Source organism: Rhinopithecus roxellana, chromosome 7 (genome assembly GCF_007565055.1).
Source record: "Rhinopithecus roxellana isolate Shanxi Qingling chromosome 7, ASM756505v1, whole genome shotgun sequence".
Lineage (NCBI taxonomy): Eukaryota > Metazoa > Chordata > Mammalia > Primates > Cercopithecidae > Rhinopithecus > Rhinopithecus roxellana.
In genome coordinates, this window is record NC_044555.1 from 138938313 (window position 1) to 138961732 (window position 23420).

General features: G+C 46.2%; 2 protein-coding genes across 3 annotated transcripts; both read left to right on the top strand.

The window, feature by feature from the left end:
• The first annotated feature begins 4309 nt into the window (after positions 1-4309).
• On the top strand, positions 4310-7505 carry LOC104678177 (melanoma-associated antigen 3-like). The gene is made up of 3 exons (XM_010383410.2): positions 4310-4818; positions 5719-5848; positions 5929-7505. Exon 3 carries the CDS (start codon positions 5994-5996, stop codon positions 6936-6938), a length of 945 nt encoding a protein of 314 aa, XP_010381712.1. The 5' UTR covers positions 4310-4818; positions 5719-5848; positions 5929-5993; the 3' UTR covers positions 6939-7505.
• Positions 7506-18218: 10713 nt separating this feature from the next.
• On the top strand, positions 18219-22243 carry LOC104678178 (melanoma-associated antigen 2). Of its 2 annotated transcripts, XM_010383413.2 has the most exons (3): positions 18219-18315; positions 20519-20583; positions 20664-22243. In XM_010383413.2, the coding sequence occupies exon 3, from the start codon at positions 20729-20731 to the stop codon at positions 21671-21673; it is 945 nt and encodes a 314-aa protein (XP_010381715.2). In that variant the 5' UTR covers positions 18219-18315; positions 20519-20583; positions 20664-20728; the 3' UTR covers positions 21674-22243. The 2 variants fall into 2 exon arrangements, with proteins under 2 accessions (XP_010381715.2, XP_010381718.2); XM_010383416.2 differs by lacking the exon at positions 20519-20583.
• Positions 22244-23420: the final 1177 nt, after the last annotated feature.

Consider the following 23420-nt stretch of genomic DNA (forward strand, 5'->3'; position numbering starts at 1 on the left):
TATATATATATACACACAACCAGACAATGATACTACTACTCCTCAGTGAAAAGGAATAAGTTACAAGACACACAAAGTTATACATGACTCTTCAGTTCGTTATGTTAGGTGAAAGAAACGAGTCTAAAAAGGCTATATAGTATAAGATTCTATTCATATGACATTCTGGAAAAGGCAAAATTATAAAGATGAAAAACCTGTCAGTGGTAGCCAAGGGGTTGTCTGACAAGCACAAGGGATTTATCAGGCCAGTCAAACTAGCATGGTAATACTGTAATGGTGGTTGCATGCTTGCTATCATCTGAGTATTTGTGTTCCCACAAAATTCATGTGCTGAAATACCAAGGTGATGGTAGTAGGTAGAAGGTGGGATATTTGGAGAATGACTTGATCATTAGAGCAGAGTCCTCATGAATGGGATTAATGTTTTTTTAAAATAGACCCCACAGAGATCCCTTGCCCCTTCTTCCATGTGAGGACATAGGGGAAAGGCAGCTGTCTATGAACTAGGTAGCAGGTCTCCACCAGACATGAAATCTGCCAGCACCTTGATCTTGGACTTCCCAACCTCCAGAATGTGAGAAATAAAGTTGTGTTGTTTATAAGCCACCCAGTCGACACTACTTCTGTTATGGAAGCCCAAATGGACTAAGACAATGGCACGAGGCATTTGTCAAAACCTATAGATCTTTAAAGCACAAAGAGTGAAGCTTAATGTACATGAATTTTAAAAGTAACTTAAGAAGTTGGAGAATCATGGGACAGAATGTAGAATGTTCCACACACACACAAACCTACCTAGCTGTATTACAGATGTATGAAACCACCGCAGTGAAGCAAGTAGGGGGAAAGTTACCATATTTGGGTACTCCATCAAATCAATATATTTTTTATAAAGTATAAGGCCTCCAGATAAGCTTTAAAATAGTTGAACATTTGATAATCATTTATATAATTTTTCAGATATGTTAACTATTGGGATTTTGTTTAATAGAACGTCCTTATCTTTTAAAAATGCATATAGAATTATTTAGAGATGAAATGGTATAATGCCTTAGATTTGCTCCATGTTATTCCACAAGCTGATATGCAGGTAGGCAAGTGTCTAACTGGAACCAGATTTGCTGTGTATTTAAAGCTGTCCATGCGCGGTGGCTCAAGTCTGTAATCTCAGCACTTTGGGAGGCTGAGGTGGGCGGATCATGAGGTCAGGAGATCGAGACCAACCTGGCTAACATGGTGAAACCCCATCTCTACTAAAAATACAAAAAATTAGCCGTGCATGGTGGCCGGTGCCTATAGTTCCAGATACTCCAGATGCTGAGGCAGGAGAATGGCGTGAAACCGGGAGACGGAGCTTGCAGTGAGCCAAGATTGCGCCACTGCACTCCAGCCTGGGCGACAGAGCAAGACTCCGTCTCAAAAAAAAAAAAAAAAAGAAAAAGAAAAAAAAGCCATTAAAAGTGAAATCCTAAATGAAACTGACCACTTTGTAGAAATAAAATAAATCAGTAACGAAACTCCAAAAAGAAAAAGAAAACATTAATTAACTATAAAAACTGAAACTGTACAATATTCAAAGCTCAAGCCACCCTCAAACATTCCAAGTTAGGCAGTATTGGAGTCCAATTCTACCAAATGATCAGGGATAACTAACCAACATCTTATCTCATCTCTTCTAGGACACACAAAATATTGACAATTGTTCAATTCATTCTCCCAGACTAGCCCTCCTGGATTCAAAAACCAGATGAGGACCACATCCCACCCAGATGGAAAAAAAAAAAAAAAGCACATTAAGTAAGCTCCCTTACATAGCAGTAAACATCCTTCGTAAATTACTAGCATATTAAATGAATAATCAAGCCCTGCCCAAGGAAATAACACACGGTTTAACATCAGGAAAAAAAAAAAAAACTGTTTCATTGTAATTCCTTGCATACAAAATGGAGGAGAAAAAATTTGATCGTGTCAATGGGTACAGAAAAAGCTTTGTTAAAGAAATTTAATATGACTTCATGGTTAAAAAAAAAAAGTGTTTATTTAACCTATATTCAAAGAGAACTTCCATTTCCTAAAATCAACAGCAAACATACTTAAATGTGAAACATCCAAAGATTATCATTCAAGTCAGGAATGAGAAGTAGATGTAGGCTATTACCTCTACATTTGAAATCAGGACTGAGACACAAAGAGCTATAATTATCAAAATGAGTAAGTGGTATGAATATTGGAAAAACATGTAATGTTTAGTGATAATACCATCATCGATCTTGAAAATTCAAAGAAAAAGGTATGTGGAATATTCAAGTGCATCAGCCTACAGAACGAGGTGCACAACAGATTACTACAGCAAAATCAAAATCTTCACTTCATGAAAGCAATAACTAACTACAACAATTAATAGACAATATGCCATTTGCAATAGCAACAAAATTCAAGAATAACCTGAAAAGAAGTCTAATAAAAATGTATAACGTCTTTATAGAGACAACTATCGAAGTATACTGACATATTCAGATAAAAGAAAGCTTGAAATACATAGAGGAATATAACATATTCATTCACGGGGAACACAACAGTGTAAAAATGTAAACTCAGTTTAAATTATTTACAATTTAGTGACTTACCTGTAGCTGCCAACATTACAACAAAATAGGGCTGCTGTGCTCTGCTTCCCAAGTCAAACCTGGAAAATTACAGAATGGAAACAGAAAGTAAAGAAAACAGTATCAGCAACAAAATCTACGTAACAAAACAGAGAAAGCCCAGGGTGAGACTGAAGGCTGTGTTGACCTGGTACATGTGTTTGACACTTGCAGTGTCAGTTAAAGGGGGTTAGCGGCAGGGATGTTGGGGAGGTTTGTAGCCTGCCTAGACGGCAGATGAAAGAATGGGTAGAATAAAAGTTTTTAAATTTCCACTTCACTTCATTGCACAATCTGAGGCGGTCCCTGAAAACACGATGCCAAGAGCCCTAGTGTAATAGCAGAACACCAAGAAAATTGGGTTGGTTAAGGTAGTATGGCTCCAGAGTTCTGCTAATAACAACCTGAAACCAACACAGTGGGAGAGGAATTACGTTTAAAAAAAAAAATTTTGCCGGGCGCGGTGGCTCAAGCCTGTAATCCCAGCACTTTGGGAGGCCGAGACGGGCGGATCACGAGGTCAGGAGATCGAGACCATCCTGGCTAACACGGTGAAACCCCGTCTCTACTAAAAAATACAAAAAACTAGCCGGGCGAGGTGGCGGGCGCCTGTAGGCTGAGGCAGGAGAATGGCGTAAACCCGGGAGGCAGAGCTTGCAGTGAGCTGAGATTCGGCCACTGCACGCCAGCCCGGGTGAGAGCGAGACTCCGTCTCAAAAAAAAAAAAAAAAAAAAAAAAAAAAAAAAAAAAAAAAAAAAAAAAAAAAAAAAAAAAATTCTTTCAACAGAACACAAAGACTGGAATAGAAGTAGAATAAGATATCAGAGTGAATCATGCATACTAAGGGTAGGTGTTAGTTCATAGAAATAAATATACATATTGCTACCTACATATATACTTGTAGGATATGTAAACCCTATTTCTTCGATTCAGAGAATAAATCATTCGGTACCAAAAGTTTGCCAAGTGTAGCTCTGGCTGGGAAGGAGACCCGGTGGGAAGGTGTGCGTCTTCTCCCAGAGGTCACTACAACCGCGGGGGCTGCCCCCCTGCAGGGAGCACCTGACCTGGGACCCGTAGCCATTCTCTACAAGGGGTGCAGCTATGCAAATGCTCAGAGGTGACAGAAACAGAGCATCTCCTGCCCATCACTTCATCCAACAGCCAGGGGTGAGGAAGAGGACCCTCTTGAGTGAAGACAGAGGGTCCACAGCCCCCCCACCTCGCCACATAGAGGGACCACAGAATCCAGTTCAGCCCCTCTTGCCAGCTCTGGTAAACGCAGGCATTGATGTCACCCCGACCACACCCCTCCCTCCAATGCCACTTCGGGGGTACTCAGAGTCAGAGACTTCGTCTGAGGGGAGCAGACACAATCGGCAGAGGATGGCCGTCCAGGCTCGGCCAGACATTCAAGTCAGGACCCTGAGGGATGACCAAAGGCCCCTCCCACCCCCAACTCCCCCGACCCCCCAGGATCTATAGCCTCAGGATCCCCGTCCCAATCCCTACCCCCTCCCCCATCACCATCTTCGTGCTCACCCCCATCCCCATCCAGATCCCCATCCAGGCCGAATCCAGTTCCACCCCTGCTGTGATCCCAGTGAAGTACGGTTGCCCGGATGTGACGCCACTGACTTGCGCATTGGCGCCAAGACGACCGCGAGATTCTCGCCCTGAGCAACGGCCTGATGTCGGCGTAGGGAAGCAGGCCCAGGCTTGGTGAGGAGGCAAGGTGAGACGCTGAGGGAGGACTGAGGCGGGTCTCACCCCAGACAGAGGGCCCCAAATAATCCAGCACTGCCTCTACTGCCCGGCCTGGACCACTCTGCAGGGGAAGACTTCCAGGCTGGGTCGCCACCTCCTTACCCTGCCAACCCCCACCGGTATAGCCACAGGGAACTCTAGAGACAGAGCTTAATGTGGCCAGGGCAGGGCTGGTGAGAAGAGGTCAGGGCCCACACTGTGCCAGGAATCAAGGTCAGGACACCGAGAAGGGACTGAGGGAAACCTAACCCCCACCCTCACCACCATTCCTATCCCCCAACACCAAGCCCACCTCCATCACCCATTCCCCATTCCCATCCCCACCCCCACCCACATCCTGGCAGAATACGGGCTTTGCCCCTGGTATCAACTCAGGGAAGCTCCGGGAATGGCACCAGGCACGTGAGTCCTGAGGTTCACATCTACGGCGAAGGGAGGGAACGGGTTCGGTATGGTCAATACCGCCTTTGGGAAGCAGCAAAAGGGCCCAGGCCCTCCTGGAAGATAATGGAGTCCTGAGGGGACCCAGCATGCCAGGACAGGGGGCCCACGGTACCCCTGTCTCAAACTGAGGCACCTTTTCGTTAGGCCACGGGAATCCTAGGCATGCAGAGCCACTTCAGCAGGGGTTTGGGGCCCAGCCCTGCGAGGAGTCAAGGGGAGGAAGAAGAGGGAGGACTAAGGGGACTTTGCAGTCCAGATCAGTGGGAACCTTGCGCTGGGGGATACTGGGCACAGTGGCCGAATGTGCCCCGTGCTCGTTGCGCCTTCAGGGTGACAGAGGGTTGAGGGCTCTGGCCTGAGGAGTGGGACTTCAGGTCAGCAGAGGGAGGAATCTCAGGATGTGCAGGACCCAAGATGTACCCCCAAGGCGCCCCCATCTGGTCAACAGACGCAGAGATCTTAGGATCTGCAAAGTGTCCAGGTGAGAAGCCTGAGGGAGGATTGAGGGTACCCCTGGGACAGAATGCGGACTGGGGGTCCCATAAAAATCTGCCCTGCTCCTGCTGTTACCTCAGAGAGCCTGGGCAGGGCTGTCAGCTGAGGTCCCTCCATTATCTTAGGATCACTGAAGTCAGGGAAGGGGAGGCCTTGTTCTGAGGGGGTTGCACTCAGGTAAGTAGAGGGAGGCTCTCAGACCCTGCCAGGAGTGGAGGTGAGGCAGTGTCCTCAGGTCACAGAGTAGAGGGGCCTGAGATAGTGCCAATAGTGAAGGTTTGCCTTGAATTCACACCAAGGGCCACACCCGCCCAAGAACACATAGGACTACAGAGCGCCTAACCTCACCCTCAATACTTTCAGTCCTTCAGCCCTAGCATGCACTGGCTGGCTGTACCCTGAGGAGCCCTCTCACTTCCTCCTTCAGGTTCTGAGGGGACAGGCTGACAAGGAGGACCAGAGGCCCCTGGAGGAGCACGGAAGGAGAAGATCTGTAAGTAAACCTTTGTTAGAGTCTCCAAGGTTCAGTTCAGTTGTCAGCTGAGGGCTCTCACACACTTCCTCTCTCCCCAGGCCTGTGGGTCTCCATTGCCCAGCTCCTGCCCACATTCCCGCCTGCTGTCCTGACCAGAGTAAATATGTCTCTTGAGCAGAGGAGTCAGCACTGCAAGCCTGAAGAAGGCCTTGAGGCCCAAGGAGATGCCCTGGGCCTGGTGGGTGCGCAGGCTCCTGCTACTGAGGAGCAGGAGACTGCCTCCACCTCTTCTACTGTAGTGGAAGTCACCCAGCGGGAGATGCCTGCTGCTGAGTCACCGGGCCCTCCCCAGAGTCCTCAGGGAGCCTCCACCCTCCCCACTGCCATCAACTACACTCTCTGGAGCCAATCTGATGAGGAATCCAGCAACCAAGAAGAGGAGGGGCCAAGCGCCTTTCCTGACATGGAGTCCGGCTTCCAAGCAGCACTCAGTAGGAAGGTGGCTGAGTTGGTTCATTTTCTGCTTCTCAAGTATCGAGCCAGGGAGCCAGTCACAAAGGCAGAAATGCTGGAGAGTGTCGTCAGAAATTGCCACTACTTCTTTCCTGTGATCTTCAGCAAAGCATCTGATTGCTTGCAGCTGGTCTTTGGCATCGAGCTGATGGAAGTGGACCCAGTCGGCCACTTGTACAGCTTTGTCACCTGCCTGGGCCTCTCCTACGATGGCCTGCTGGGCAACAATCAGATCATGCCCAAGGCAGGCCTCCTGATAATCGTCCTGGCCATAATCGCAAAAGAGGGCGACAGTGCTCCTGAGGAGAAAATCTGGGAGGAGCTGAATGTATTGGAGGTGTTTGACGAGAGGGAAGACAGTATCTTTGCGGATCCCAGGAAGCTGCTCACCCAAGATTTCGTGCAGGAAAACTACCTGGAGTACCGGCAGGTGCCAGGCAGTGATCCTGCATGCTACGAGTTCCTGTGGGGTCCAAGGGCCCTCAATGAAACCAGCTATGTGAAAGTCCTGTACCATATGCTAAAGATCACTGGAGGACCTCACTTTTCCTATCCACCCCTGCATGAATGGGCTTTGAGAGAGGGGGAAGAGTGAGTCTGAGCACGCGGTGAAGCCAGGGCCAGTGGGAGGGGTCTGGGCCACTGCACCTTCCAGGGCCCCATCCATTAGCTTCCACTGCCTCGTGTGACATGAGGCCCATTCACTCTGAAGAGAGCAGTCAGCATTCTTAGTAGTGGGTTTCTGTTCTATTGGATGACTTGAGATTTATCTTTGTTTCCTGTTGGAATTGTTCAAATGTTCCTTTTAACGGGTGGTTGAATGAACTTCAGCATCCAAATTTGTGAATGACAATAGTCACACATAGTGCTGTTTATATAGTTTAGGAGTAAGAGTCTTGTTTTTTATTCAGATTGGGAAATCCATTCCATTTTGTGAATTGTGATATAATAACAGCAGTGGAAAAAGTATTTGCTTAAAATTGTGAGCGAATTAGCAATAACATGCAAAAGATAAACAACTCAATACATTAAAAGATAGTTAATTCTTGCCTTATACCTCAGTCTTTTCTGTAAAATCAAACAAATATGCATACCTGGATTTCCTTGGCTTCTTTGAGAATGCAAGAGAAATTAAATCTGAATAAATAATTCTTCCTGTTCACTGGGTCATTTCTTTTCCATTCACTCAGCATCCGCGCTGTGGAAGGCCCTGGGTTAGTAGTGGAGATGATAGGGTAAGCCAGACTCACGCCTACCCATAGGGTTGTAGAGTCTAGGAGCTATAGTCGTATAATTAAGGTGGCGAGAAGTCCTGTAAGATGTAGAGGAAATGTAAGAGACGGGTGAGGGTGTGGGGCTCCAGGTGAGAATGGTGGAGTGTAAATGCCCCAAGCTGGGACATTTTGGGCTTTGGGAATCTGCAGTTCCATCTAAAGGAGCTGACTCGCATGAAGCTGGATGGGTCCAGGGCCAGATTCTCAAGAGAGTGAGAGAAAAGCCTGGAATGGAAAGCAACTCTGAGCAGTTTCTTTAGAATGGGGAATGAACCGAGAGGAATCTTCACCTGGGGCAGGAATGGGAGGTGTCCTGTCCTTTTGTCCCATTGCTACTGAACACAGCCCAAGATGCACGTGATGGACACGCATCATCTGCAAGGGTTTCCTGAGCGATGAGGCTGAATTTCCCGGGAAGGGTGGCCCAGAAGCCACTGGCCAGGTGCTTTTCTGCCAGGCAGGGAGAGCCAGAGCCGACTCCATGAAAAAGGCATTCTAACTAGGTTATCTCAAGTGCAATTTGACCAATTGTAAGCACGGGCTAGATTTTGGATGGTAACAAAATGGATGAAAATAGTGGATTGGGTGGGAAAGCAGCTGGGAGAGAGGGAAGGAGTTGGTCTTTGACTCACATTCTATGAGTTTAGAGCTGCACCTGTCTGGGCAAAACTCCCACACACTCAAATTTTGAAGTGCTTTCTCTGAGAGGAAATACTTAACTGAATTTTACGGAAGAAGCTTCCTTTTTGGGCTAATTATTCTAATACCTATTGAGCTGTATATTCTCTGATAAGTCCTGGAGAACTACGACAACAACAAAATCCCAGTGTTAGGGCCTGGGGTTAAAAAATAGGAGAAATAACAGCCATCAGCCATTCGTTAAACTTCTAATCTATACCAGGCCCAGAGCCAGGTGCTTCACCTGCGTTGCATACACTCCAACTGTCCTACTAGACAAGCCTTATCACATCTGCTTACAGATGAAGAATCCAAGGCTCACAGGGTTTGTGAATTGAGACCTAAAAACAGGGTATTTATTGGGTATTTCACAGGATCACGTGGCTAGTCAGGAACAGAGCAGAACCCGACCCCTGTTCTGAATTCCTTTAGAGCCCATGCTGTTCCCACTTCTCCCAGCCCAAGGCTGACCTCCTGACGGGTACTTCATCTTCTCAGCACGCACCTTGTCTCTCAGATGACAAAAAGAAGGACCTTGAGGCCAGCATAGTGAAGCAGGTGTGGAATGCGACAATGAGAATCAAACACCATTTGGGGCTGGTGTGCGCTGGGTTCCCTGAGAGCTGACGCTGCCCAGATGTGGGCATTTCTGTGCAGCCCCAGCACTTTCAGAATTACAGCACATTTCCTCGGGTCACTTCCATGTATCCTGTCTGACTCTGGAACCTACCTGGCCTGCTGATCAGCTCGTCACTGGTCCCCACAGAACAGCCCAGAATCCGCTACTCACCTCCTGACAGGGAACATTCCTTTTCCCTGTATAAGTCCTCTGGCTGTCCCATCTCTCACCCAGGAAGCCATATGATATCAACAATCCTTTTGATATAAAAATTCACGTGGGGACAGTGACATTTAGACACCTGGTTACGACTCTGGTTGTCTTCAACACACTCTCTAATTGTTTTCTGAATGGGCTGAGTAGTTGGCTTTGCCATATTATCTAAGGGTTCTTGTGTGATATCACCCTGAAGTCAGAGGAATTTGGAACCACCTTGATACTTGAAATCAAGCTTTCACAGGGTGTCCTTTTGGAATTCGCCTCTAAATACATGCACAGATAAATGGTCAAAGAGCAAATCATCCCTCATGAGTATTAGATGAGAAAAACCTTGGGAAATCCCAGTAGAACAAACATCTACTTACTGAGACTGAATTCCTAAATATCTGGAGTCCTCCAGGAGTTTAAAAAAGATTCCTTGAAAACATGTCAACTCTCATGAAAGAGGAATAATTAAGCAGCCTTCTGTTTCTTGTCTGTTTACCTGCTCCACGGGAAAATACTGGCCTTCGGTGTGCGTAAAGGCACCAGACAGGTGTTCAGGCGCGTGGAGGGTAGCACAAATTCACAGGTTAACATTTTGACCGGGAATCAAATGGAGGAAAAATTCTCAGCTTACTATGTATTTAAAGGGTATTGCAAAGTAAAGGCTTCCTGCTGAGACTTTTAAGATTGTTGGGCAGTTAGTTGTGATCGTATATGTGAAAACATCAGTCACATATTTGACACTGGAAAAAGTTGGAGAATGTCATGGCAAATTTGGCCTTCTCAGAAACTCCTCCTAGAAATGAGATGGGTAGTGTAATACCAAATAATCATAGTTGCTTTTTGTTGAGCACCTACTATGTAACAGTTTATGGGGGAGGGTATCCTACTCACCCACATTTTGTCTTTGTCTCCTTCCTGGACACATGGGAACAGTAAAGTCCTTGCAGTTAGGATGGGTCATGTGACATTTCCTTTATACCAATATAGGAGCAGAAGCATCGTTTGTCACATCCTGGCATGTGGGAGCCAGTGTGCCATTTCCACGCTTTCGCCCCGCTTTCAACGGCAAAAATGGCAGCTTCATCTTGAGATGATGGAATCACAAGGTGGAAGTAGCTTGGATCCCTGGGTCCCATGAGAGTGGAGATCCCCTGGCAAACTGCATCAGAACTTACTTGCACATAAAATAAACTCTTGTTGTGGCAAGCCATTCATGGTTGTTCTGTTGCAACAGCTAGCAGTTACTTAAACTGACATGGCTAGTATTTCTGTTTGCCAGGTTTAAATATTTTTTATTTAAAATGTAGTATTGTATGTATTCTTATTGCAAAAACTATAGAAATGTGGATTATTCACTATTTTCCCCTTTGCAAAGCTCCTCCACAGTTAGCAACGCCTACCCACCCCACACCCCCGCAGAGGTCACCACAGTTAACAATCTTGTGTAGTTTTTTACAGCTGACTCTAGGCTTTTCATTGACAGATAAACTATAAAAATATGTTGTTTTTACTAATATACGAGAACAATGATGTACATATTGATATTCATTTATCACTCTATAAAATGGATGTAAGATATTTCCACAACAGGATAGATAGATAGATAGATAGATAGATAGATAGATAGATAGATAGATAAATAGATAATAAGATAAGTAGATCTATCTCACTTTGGAACCACTTTCTTTAATTCTAAAGTAGGCATGCACCATAATTAATTAAACTCTTTCTTCCTAATGGACATATAAGTTGTTTCCGATTTGCCGTATGATAAATATAATAAAATCAACGTCTCTGAATATGAATTGTTAGGCAAACATGGTTTTCTTCTAAGAAGGATATATTTACAGAGGTATTGGGTTAAAGTGAAAGGGCGAAAATAGTTTAACATTTAAAATATTTCTAAAATTTTATTACAAAAATGTTGTACCAATTCAAATTCTCATAAAAATCACAATCGATTTAAAATTCTGAAAGGTGGACAGGACATTTCTTCTGTGCTTTGAGAAGGATTTGGTCAGACTGAAGAGGAGCCAGGTAATGACAGCAGACAGGAGACCCTCAGCCCGTGAGGGAGGATCCCAGGAGGATCCAGGGGAGAGCCGTTGCTGGCGTCCATGAGAGAGACCACATGAGAAAGCAAGTCCACAGAGCCCCAGGCGGGCTGGCACTCTGACCTCTAAATCCAGAGTTCAGGCCGGTGGAGTCGGGGCTGAGGGATAGAAGGGGGAAGGAGGAGGGGGGACAGGACAATGAATAGGAATAGGCTTGGGAAATCCCAGCACCATCAGCAGCAGCTGGAGGGTCCCTGTGATCTGAGTGGGCAGGCCTGTTGGCTGAATGCACCAGGGCTGTGCTGGTCAACCTTCCTGCCCTCAGAATCCCCTTCCGGCTCTCAGGAAGAGCTTGGCTGGCTCTCTGCATCATTCTGGGCCAGCTACCTCTCTTGAACATTCCAGTGGTCCTTTGCACCTTCACCAGCGTCCCACATGTGGGAGCTGTCTTCATGCCTGCTTGGAGCTGGTGTTTTATCCCCTGGGGACCCTCCACAGAGTCTGGGCTATGTGAGTGAGTTGCTGACTGATGACCAAATGCCGAGACAGGCCAGGAATGCGGATGAGCAGTTGAAAGGGGCAGTGGGGCTGCATGGAGGAGAAATGGGAGGAAGAGTGCCCTGGGACTAGTCAGCTCAGACTCTGCAGATGAAGGAATGGCTGTGGATGTCCCTTGAAAATAATCCAGGTGGCAGCTGTGTCTCAGATAGCCATCTGTGGCTTCTGAATTCTTGGCACAGGAGGGGACAGGTGTCCTAGGGCAGTGATCGCTGGCCCATGCTGCCAGCAGATACAGTCTGGGGTAGAGGGCTGGACTAAGGTGTGTACGTGAGCAAGTTGTATGGCAAGGCAGTGGAGGTGGCAGCTTTCCTTGTTAAGCTGAGGGGGACATGCGGGGTCCAATACGGGAAGCATCCTGTTGGGAGCATCCTCACCTCCATGACAGTGTTTGGTCCAGGGGAGAAGACGTCCGCAGTGACCCTCTCCGTGGCAGTTTCCACGGGATTTGTGAACTCAAATGAGCACAAGTGAAGGAACCGTGGGTTTCTTCATGTAGGCGGGAGGCCCAGGACGGGCAGACTCCATAATTTGAATCAAAGAATTCCCATGCCTGATAACTTCATTCATTCCATGTACTTATTCATTCCTACAGAAAACTTTTATTGAATATATGCTGAGGAAACACCAAGTCAACAAAACAAAAGAAAGTGGCATAGAGAAATGATACAGACCTGGGTGGGGGTCGTGCCAGGGGAGGACAGGTAGGATTCAGAGCTTGGGTGGGCCATTCACTTTGATAGGGCCCCTGGGCCAGGGTTGAGAGAATGCTTTCCCCTTCCTCGCCTCTTTGGTGTTGGTGGGTGGTTGTTGGACAATGGGCTGGAGGCTCGTAGTTTCCTGGACATGTTCACCACACCAGCATCTCTCAACAGTCTACTCCAGTCCACCTGGTCTCCCCCTGCCTCCCCCAGGACAGTGAAGGCAGGCCAGCAGGCAGAAACTCACACAGCATTTTTATGCTAGTCTTGTGGTAGAATTCCTTTTCCTGGAAAACTTGGTGATTTCTCTTAGCACCTTCAACTGATTGGATGAGACCCATCCACATTATGGAAGTTAAACTGCTTTACTTAAAGTCAACTGATTGTAAATGTTGATCACATCTACAACATACCTTCACAGCAACATGTAGACTACTGTTTGACCACACAGCTTAGCACTATAGCTTAGACAAGTTGACACATATTTTAGCCATTGCACATATCTTGCACCATACAAAAATGTAACTCAAAATGAACCACAGACTTTAAATGCCAAAATTACGGGTTTTTTTCTAAGACAAAACAAAAAAAAAATTGTGTTATCTGAGGTTATGTCTTAGTCAGCTCAGGCTGCCATAACAAAATGCCATTGACTGAGAAGGCGAAACAACGGAAATTTATTTTTTTTCACAGTTTTGAACTCTGGATGTCCCAGATGATGGACTGGCAGGTTTGGCTTCTGGTGATGGCCTTATTCCTGGCTTGTAGATGGCCCTTTATCAAGATGAGCATTCTTGGCCTTTTCTCTGTGCATGTGCAGAGAGAGAGAGAGAGAAAGAGAGAGAGAGAGAGAGAAAGGTCATGCAGGCACAAAAGTACTTTCTTCTGTCTCTTCTCCCTTCTTATAAACCACACTAATTCTATCGGATCAAGGCCCCAGCCTTATGACCTCTTTTAACATTAATTACTTCCTTAGAAGCCTCATCTCCAAATACAGACACCCTGGGGCTGAAGGCTTCAGAATATGAATTTGCTGAAGGACATAAGCATTAGCAAAGAATGGACGCATAGATTAATAAAACAGAATAAATCTTAGAAACAGACCTGCACACATATAATCAGGTGATTCGCAACAAAGGCAATAATGGTGAATGTACAGGTTTTCCAACAAAAGTTGCCTGAACAGTTAGACATCTACACACAAATTATAATAACCTGGATATATCATTACATATTCCACAAAAATTAACTCAAGATACATCATAGCCCTAAAGGAAAATGCAAAAACTATACAACCTCTATAAGAAAACATAAGAGAAAATCCACATAACGTTGAGTTTGGTGATGAGTTTTTAAATTCAACACCAAAAGCATGATCAATGAAAGAAAAATTTGCCAAGTTGATTTTATTAAAATAAAAACCTTATGGTCTTCAAAGGACAATGTTAAGAGAATGAAAACAGAAGCCACAGACTAGCAAAAACATCTGTGGTACACATATGTGATAAAGAACTTGTCTCTACAATATACACGAATTCTTAAAGCTCAACGAAAGAAAACAATGAAAATAGTCAAAGATCTGAACACACGCTACACAAAAGAAGATATACACATGGCAAATAAGCATAATAAGAGTACTGAGCATCCTTTGGCATCAGATAATTGTGTACTAAAATGAGATACCACTACACACCTATTAGAATGTCCAAAATCCATAAAAAGCAAAACAAAGAAAACAAAACCAAGACCAATTGCCAGTGAAGGTGTGGAGCAACAGAAACTCTCATTCATTGCTGGTGGAGATGCAAAATGGTACAGCCACTTTGGAAGACATTTTGGCGTTTTCTTAAAAAACTGAACATAGACTTAGCATAAGATTCAGCAGTCATAATCAATTTACCCAACTGATTGAAAAATTCATCTACATAAAAACTTGTATATGAATGTATACAAAAGCTCATTTCATAATCACCAAAAATAGAAGCATCCAAAATGTATTTCATTTGGTGAATGGATATATATATATATACACACACACACATATATATATAATGTATATGTACAACCAGATAATGATACTACCACTCCTCAATGAAAAGGAATAAGTTACAAGCCACACAAAGTTATACATGACTCTTTAGTTCATTATGCTAGGTGAAAGAAACGAGTCTAAAAAGGCTGCATAGTATAAGATTCTATTTATATGACATTCTGTAAAAGGCAAAATTATAAAGATGAAAAACCTATCAGTGGTAGCCATGGGTTTTATCTGACAAACACAAGAGTTTTATCAGGGCAGTCAAACTAGTATGCATAATACTGTAATGGTGGTTGCATGCTTGCTTTGGTCTGAATATTTTTGTTGCCACAAAATTCACGTGCTGAAATACCAAGGTGATGGTAGTAGGTAGAAGGTGGGGTATTTGGAGAATAACTCAATCATGAGAACAGAGTCCTCATGAATGGGATTAGTGTTTTTATAAAATAGACCCCACAGAGTTCCCTTACCCCTTCTTGCATGTGAAGACCTAGGGAAAAGGCAGCTGTCTGTGAACTAGGGAGCAGGTCTCCACCAGACATGAAATCTGTCAGCACCTTGGTCTTGGACTTCCCAACCTCCAGAATGTGAGAAATAAAGTTGTTTGTTTATAAGCCACCCAGTCTGCATTACTTTTGTTATGGAAGCCCAAATGGACTAAGACAATGGCACCAGGCATTTGTCACAACCCATAGATCTTTAAAGCACAAAGAGTGAAGCTTAATGTATTTAAATTTTAAAAGTAACTTAAGAGGTTGGAAAATCACAGGACAGCAGGTAGAATGTTACACAAACACACAAACTTAGCTGTATTATAGATGTATGAAACCACCACAGTGAAGCAAGTCGGGGGGGGGGGGAGTTACCATATTTGGGTACTCCATCAAAGAAATATATATTTCTGTAAAGTATAGGTTGGCCAGATAAATGTGTAAAATAGTTGAACATTTGATAATCATTTATTTAATGCTTTAGATATGAAAACTATTGGCTTTTTGTTTTAAAAATTCCTTAACTTTTAAAAATGCATATTAAGGTATTCAGAGATGAAATGGTATAATGCCTTAGATTTGCTCCATATTATTTCAGCAGTTCATATGCAGGTAGGCGAGTGTCTAACGGGAACCAGATTTGCTGTGTATTTAAAATTGTTCATGCTGGGTACCAAGTACGCTGGGTTCTTTATATTAGTTTCTGTTATTCTGTATGTGTGAAGGCTTTCCCTAATAAAACTTTTTTTTATCATAAATATGCCATTAAAAGTGAAATCCTAAATGAAATTGGTCACTTTGTAGAAATAAAATAAATAAGTAACCAAACTGACCCAAAAAGAAAAATAAAACTTTAATTACACTATACAAGCTGAAACTGTACAATATTCAAAGCTCAAGCTACCCTCAAACATTCCAGGTTAGGCAGCTTTGGAAGCCAATTTTACTCAATGATCAGGGAAAACTAACCACCATTTTATATCAACTCTTCCAGAACATACAAAAGATTGATAATTGTTCAATTCATTCTCCCAGACTAGCCCTCCTGGATTCAAAACCAGATGAAGATCATATCCCTCCCCTGATGGAAAAAGAACACCTCAAGTAACCTCCCTCACATAGCAATAAATATCCTGTGTAAATTAGTAGCATATTAGATGAATAAACAGGCTCTGCCCAAGGAAATAAAATATGATTTAACATTAGAAAAAAATCTGTTTCATTGTGATTCCTCACATAAAAAATAGAGGAGAAAAATTTTGATCATGTCAACAGGTACAGAAAAAGCTTTTAAAATAAATTTAATATGAGTTCATGGTAAAAAAAAAAAAAAGTATTTAGGCAACCTATACTCAAAGAGGAATTCTGTTTCCTAAAATCAACAGCAAACATACTTAAATGTCAAATATTCAAAGAATTATCAGTCAAGTCAGGAATGAGTAGTAGATGCAGGCTATTATCTCTACGTTTGAAATCAGGATTGAGACACAAAGAGTTGTAAGTATCAAAATGATTAAGTGGAATGAATATTGGAAAAACATGTAATGTTTAGTGATAATACCATTATCGATCTTGAAAATTCAAAGGAAAAGGTATGTGGAATATTCAAGTGCATCGGCATTCAGAACGAGGTGTGCAATAGATAACTACAGCAAAATCAAAATCGTCACCTCACGAAAGCAATAACTAACTATGACAATTAATAGACAATATGCCAATTGCAATAGCAAGAAAGTCCAATAATTACCTGAAAAGAAGTCTAATAAAAATGTATAAGGTGTTTATACAGGCAGCTATCGAAGTATACTGACATATTCAGGAAAAAAGAGCTTGAAATACATAGAGGAGTATAACATATTCATTCATGGGGAACACAGCAGTATAAAACTGTAAACTCAGCTTAAATTATTTACAGTCTAGTGCCTTACCTGTAGCCACCAACATTACAAGCAAATCTGGGCTGCTGTGCTCTGCTTCCCAAATCAACTCTAGAAATTTATAGAATGGAAACAGAAAGTAAAAAACCAGCATCAGCAACAAAATCTATGCAACAAAACAAGGACAGCCCAGGGTGAGACTGAAGACCTTGTTGAGTTGGTACTTGTGTTTGACACTTGCAGTGCCAGTTGGAGGGGGTTAGCGGCAGGGATGTTGGGGAGGTTTGTAGCCTGCCTAGATGACAGATGAAAGAATGGGTAGAATAAAAGTTTTAAAATTTCCACTTCACTTCATTGCACAATCTGAGGCAGCCCCTGAAAACACGATGCCAAGAGGCCTGGTGTAATAGGAGAACACCAGGAAAATTGGGTTGGTTAAGGCACTATGGCTCCAGAGTTCTGCTAATAACAACCTGAAACCAACATAGTGGGAGAGGAATTACGTTTAAAAAAAATTATTTCAACAGAGCACAAAGACTGGAATAGAAGTAGATTAGGATATCAGAGTGAATTATGCATACTAAGGGTAGCTGTCACTTCATAGAAATAAATATAAATATTGCTACCTACATATATACTTGGAAGATATGTAAACCCTATTTCTTCGATTCAGGGAATAAATCATTTAGGACCAAAGGTTTGCCAAGTGTAGCTCTGGCTGGGGAGGAGCCCTCGTGGGAAGGTGTGCGTCTTCTCCCAGAGCTCACTACAATCCTACAATCGCGGAGCTCCCGCTGTGCAGGGAGCACCTGACCTGGGACCCACAGCTATTCTCTATAAGGGGTGCAGATGCGCATATGCTCAGAGGTGACAGAAACAGTGCATCTCCCACCCATCACTTCATCCAACAGCCAGGAGTGAGGAAGAGGACCCTCCTGAGTGAGGACTGAAGGTCCACCCTCCCCCACATAGAGGGACCAGAGAATCCAACTCAGCCCCCTTGTCAGCCCTGGTAAACACTGGCAATGATGTCACCCCGACCATGCCCCTCCCCCCAATGCCACTTCGGGGGGACTCAGAGTCAGAGACTTGGTCTGAGGGGAGCACATACAATCAGCAGAGGATGGCGGTCTAGGCTCAGCCAGGCATCCAAGTCAGGACCCTGAGGGATGACCAAAGGCCCCTCCCACCCCCAACTCCCCCGAACCCACCAGGATCTACACAGCCACAGGATCCCTGTCCCAATCCCTGCAGCTAACCTCAACACCATCTTTATGCTTACCCCCATCCCCATCCAGATCCCCATCCAGGCAGAATCCAGTTCCACCCCTGTGGAAAACCCAGGGAAGTACCGTTGCCCGGACGTGACGTCACTGACTTGCGCATTGGGGGTCAGAGGGCAGCGAGATTCTCGCCGTGAGCAATGGCCTGATGTCGGCAGAGGGAAGCAGGCCGAAGTTTGGTGAGAAGGCCAGGTGAGACGCTGAGGGAGTACTGGGGCGGGTCTCACCACAGACAGAGGGCCTCAAACAATCCAGTGCTGCCTCTGTTGCCAGACCTGGACCACCCCGAAACGGAAGACATGGAAGGCTGGGTCGCCACCACCTCACCCTGCCAACCCCCACCGTTTTAACCCCAGGGAACTCTGGAGTAAGAGCTCTGTGTGACCAGGGCAGGGCTGCTTAGAAGTGGGCAAGGGCCCAGACTTAGCCAGGAATCAAGGTCAGGACCCGGAGAGGGGACTGAGCGCAACCCACCCCCTGCCCCCACCACCATTCCCATCCCCCAACACCAACCCCACCCCCATCCCTCAAACACCAACCCCATTCCCATCCCCACCCCCACCCCCATCCTGGCAGAGTCTGGGCTTTGCCCCTGCCGTCAACCCAAGGAGGCTCCGGGAATGGTGGCCAAGCACGCAGATCCTGACGTTCACATCTACGGCTAAGGGAAGGGAAGGGGTTCGGTATCAGGAGTATGGCCTTTGGGAAGCAGACGAAGGGCCGGGGCCCTCCTGGAAGACAATGGAGTCCTGAGAGGACCCAGCATGCCAGGACACGGGGCCTGCTGTACCCCTGTCTCAAACTGAGGCACCTTTTCATACGGCCGCGGGAATCCTAGGGATGCAGAGCCACTTCAGCAGGGGGATGGGGCCCAGCCCTGAGAGGAGTCAAGGGGAGGAAGAAGAGGGAGGACTGAGGGGACCTTGCAGTCCAGATCAGTGGGAACCTTGGTCTGGGGGATCCTGGGCACAGTGGCCAAAAGTGCCCTGTGCTCATTGCGCCTTCAGGGTGACAGAGTTGAGGACTGTGGTCTGAGGAGTGGGACTTCAGGTCTGCAGAGGGAGGAATTCCAGGATCTGCCGTACCCAGGGTGTGCCCCCTTCGTGAAGACTGGGGAAACCCCCGGCCTAGAAAAAAGGAATGCCACAGAGTGTGGCTGTCCCTTGTTCTTGGCTCTGGGAGAACCTGATCAGGGATGGCCATGAGTGGCAATATCATTTGTACCACAGGCAGGAGGTTGGGAAACCCTCAGGGAGATAAGGTGTTGGTGTAAAGAGGAGATGTCTGCCCATTTCAGGGGGTTGGGGGTTGAGGAAGGGCAGGTCCCGGCAGGAGTAAGATAAGTAACCCACAGGAGACCATCAGAAGCCTCAACCTAGAACCAAAGGGGTCAGCCCTGGACAACGCTCGTGGGGGTGACAGGATGTGGCCCCTCCTCACTTCTGTTTCAACATCTCAGGGATGTGAGGACCTTGTTTTCAGAAGGTAACTCAGGTCAACACAGGGGCCCCCATCTGGTCGACAGATGCAGTGGTCCTAGGATCTGCCAAGCATCCAGGTGGGGAGCCTGAGGGAGGATTGACGATTCTCCTGGGCCAGAATGCAGACAGGGGGCCCCATAGAAATCTGCCCTGCCCCTGCTGTTACCTGAGAGAGCTTGGGCAGGGCCGTCAGCTGAGGTTCCTCCATTATCCTGGGATCTCTGATGTCAGGGAACAGGAGGGTTTGGTCTGAAGGGGATGCACTCAGGTCAGTAGAGGGAGGGAGGCTCTCAGGCCCTGCCGGTAGTGGACGTGAGGACCAAGCAGACTCCTCACTCAGGACACATGGACTCCAATGAATTTGGACATCTCTCGTTGTCCTTCCTGGGACGACCTGGTCATGTATGGCCAGATGTTGGTCCCTCAGGTCCTTCTGTACCACATCAGGAATGTGAGTTCATAACATGAGAGTTTCTCAGGCCAGCAAAAGGGTAGGATTAGGCCCTACAAGGAGAAAGTTGAGGGCCCTGAGTGAGCACAGAGGGGACCCTCCACCCGAGTAGAGTGGGGACTTCACAGAGTCTGGCCAACCCTGCTGAAATTTCTGGGAATCCGTGGCTGTGCTTGCAGTCTGCACCCTGAAGTCCCGTGCATTCCTTTCCCAGGAATCAGGAGCTGTAGAAACCAGGCAGTGAGGCCTTGGTCTCAGTCAGTGTCCTCAGGTCACAAACCAGAGGGTGTGCAGACAGTGCCCACACTGAAAGTTTTCCTGGAATGCGCACCAAGGGCCCCACCCGCCCCAGAACAAATGGGACCCCAGAGCCTCTGGCCTCACCCTCCCTACTGCCAGTCCTGCAGCCTCAGCATGTGCTTGCTGGCTGTACCCTGAGATGCCCTCTCACTTCCTCCTTCAGGTTCTGAGGGGTCAGGCCGACAAGGAGGACCCGAGGCACTGGAGGAGCATTGAAGGAGAAGATCTGTAAGTAAGCCTTTGATAGAGCCTCCAAGGGTCAGTTCATTTCTCAGCTCAGGGCTCTCACACGCTCCGTCTCTCCCCAGGCCTGTGGGTCTTCATTGCCCAGCTCCTGCCCACATTCCTGCCTGCTGCCCTGACCAAAGTCATCATGCCTCTTGAGCAGAGGTGTCAACACTGCAAGCCTGAAGAAGGTCTTGAGGCCCGAGGAGAGGCCCTTGGCCTGGTGGGTGCGCAGGCTCCTGCTACTGAGGAGCAGGAGACTGCCTCCTCCTCTTCTACTCTAGTGGAAGTCACCCTGGGGGAGGTGCCTGCTGCTGAGTCACCAGGTCCTACCCAGAGTCCTCAGGGGGTCTCCAGCTTCTCTACTACCATCAACTACACCCTTTGGAGCCAATCCGATGAGGGCTCCAGCAACCAAGAAGAGGAGGGACCAAGAATGTTTCCTGACCTGGAGTCCGAGTTCCGAGCAACACTCAGGAGGAAGATGACTGAGTTGGTTCATTTTCTGCTCCTCAAGTATCGAGCCAGGGAGCCGTTCACAATGGCAGAAATGCTGGAGAGTGTCATGAGAAATTGCCAGTACCTCTTTCCTGTGGTCTTCAGCAAAGCCTCCGAGTACTTGCAGCTGGTCTTTGGCATCGAGGTGATGGAAGTGGTCCCCATTGGCCACTTGTACATCCTTGTCACCTGCCTGGGCCTCTCCTACGATGGCCTGCTGGGCGACAATCAGATCATGCCCAAGACAGGCCTGCTGATAATCATCCTGGCCATAATCGCAATAGAGGGCGACAGTGCTCCTGAGGAGAAAATCTGGGAGGAGCTGAGTGTGTTGGAGGTGTTCGATGGGAGGGAGGACAGTGTCTTCGCACATCCCAGGAAGCTGCTCACCCAAGATTTCGTGCAGGAAAACTACCTGGAGTACCGGCAGGTGCCCGGCAGTGATCCTGCATGCTACGAGTTCCTGTGGGGTCCAAGGGCCCTCATTGAAACCAGCTATGTGAAAGTCCTGCACCACATGCTAAAGATCAGTGGAGAGCCTCACATTTCCTACCCACCCCTGCATGAATGGGCTTTGAGAGATGGGGAAGAGTGAGTCCGAGCACGCGGTGCAGCCAGGGCCAGTGGGAGGGGTCTGGGCCAGTGCACCTTCCAGGGCCCCATTCATTATCTTCCGCTGCCTCGTGTGACATGAGGCCCATTCTTCACTCTTTGAAGAGAGCAGTCAGCATTCTCAGTTTTGGGTTTCTGTTCTATTGGATGACTTGGAGATTTATCTTTGTTTCCTGTTGGAATTGTTCAGATGTTCCTTTTAGTGGATGGTTGAGTGAACTTTAGCATCCACGTTTGTGAATGACAGTAGTCACACATAGTGCTGTTTATATAGTTTAGGAGTAAGAGTCTTGTTTTTTATTCAGATTGGGAAATCCATTCCATTTTGTGAATTGTGATATAATGACAGCAGTGGAGAAAGTATTTGCTTAAAATTGTGAGCGAATTAGCAATAACATACCTGAGATAAAGAACTCAAGACATTAAAAGATAGTTAATTCTTGCCTTATACCTCAGTCTATTCTGTAAAATCAAACAAATATGCATACCTGGATTTCCTTGGCTTCTTTGAGAATGCAAGAGAAATTAAACCTGAATAAATAATTCTTCTGTTTACTGGCTCATTTCTTTTCCATTCACTCAGCATCCGCTCTTTGTAAGGCCCTGGGTTAGTAGTGGAGATGCTAAGGTAAGCCACACTCAATGCCTACCCATAGGGTTGTAGAGTCTAGGAGCTGCAGTCTTATAATTAAGGTGGCAAGAAGTCCTGTAAGATGTACAGGAAATGTAAGAGAGGGGTGAGGATGTCAGGCTCCAGGTGAGAGTGGTGGAGTGTAAATGCCCTGAGCTGGGGCATTTGGGGCTTTGATAAACTGCAGTTTGATCTGAAGGAGCTGACTCTAATGAAGCTGGGTGGGTGCAGGGCCAAATTCTCAGAGGGTGTGAGATAAGCCTGGAATGGAAAGCAACTCTGAGCAGTTTCTTTAGGATGGGGAATGAACCGAGAGGAGTCTCCACCTGGGGCAGGAATGGAAGGTGTCCTGTGCTTTTGTCCCACTGCTATTGAACACAGCCCAAGATGCACGTGATGGACACCCATCATCTGCAAGGGTTTCCTGAGCGATGAGGCTGAATTTCCCAGGAAGCGTGGCCCAGAAGCCACTGGCCAGGTGCTTTTCTGCCAGGCAGGGAGAGCCAGAGCTGACTTCATGAAAAAGGCATTCTAACTAGGTTATCTCAAGTGCATTTGACCAATTGTAAGCACGGGCTAGATTTTGGATGGTAACAAAATGGATGAAAATAGTGGATTGGGTGGGAAAGCAGCTGGGAGAGAGGGAAGGAGTTGGTCTTTGACACAGATTCTAGGAGCTTTGAGCTGCACCTAGCTGGGCAAAACTCCACACAACCAAATTTTGAAGTGCATTCTCTAAGGGGAAATACTTAACTGAATTTTAAGGGTGAAGCTTCCTTTTGTGGCTAAGTATTCCATGTTCTCTTAAGCTGTATATTCTCTGATAAGTCCTGGAGAACAACGACAGCAACAACAAAATCCCAATATTAGGGCCTGGGGTTAAAACATATTAGAAATAACAGCCATCCACCATTTGTGAAACTTCTAATTTACACCAGGCCCAGAGCCAGGTGCTTCACCTGCGTTTTATACACTCCGACTGTCCTACTAGACGGGCCTTACACATCTACTTACAGATGAAGAATCCAGGGCTCACAGGGTTTGTGAATTGGGTCATAGAAACAGGGTATTTCCTGGGTATTTCTCAGGATCACGTGGT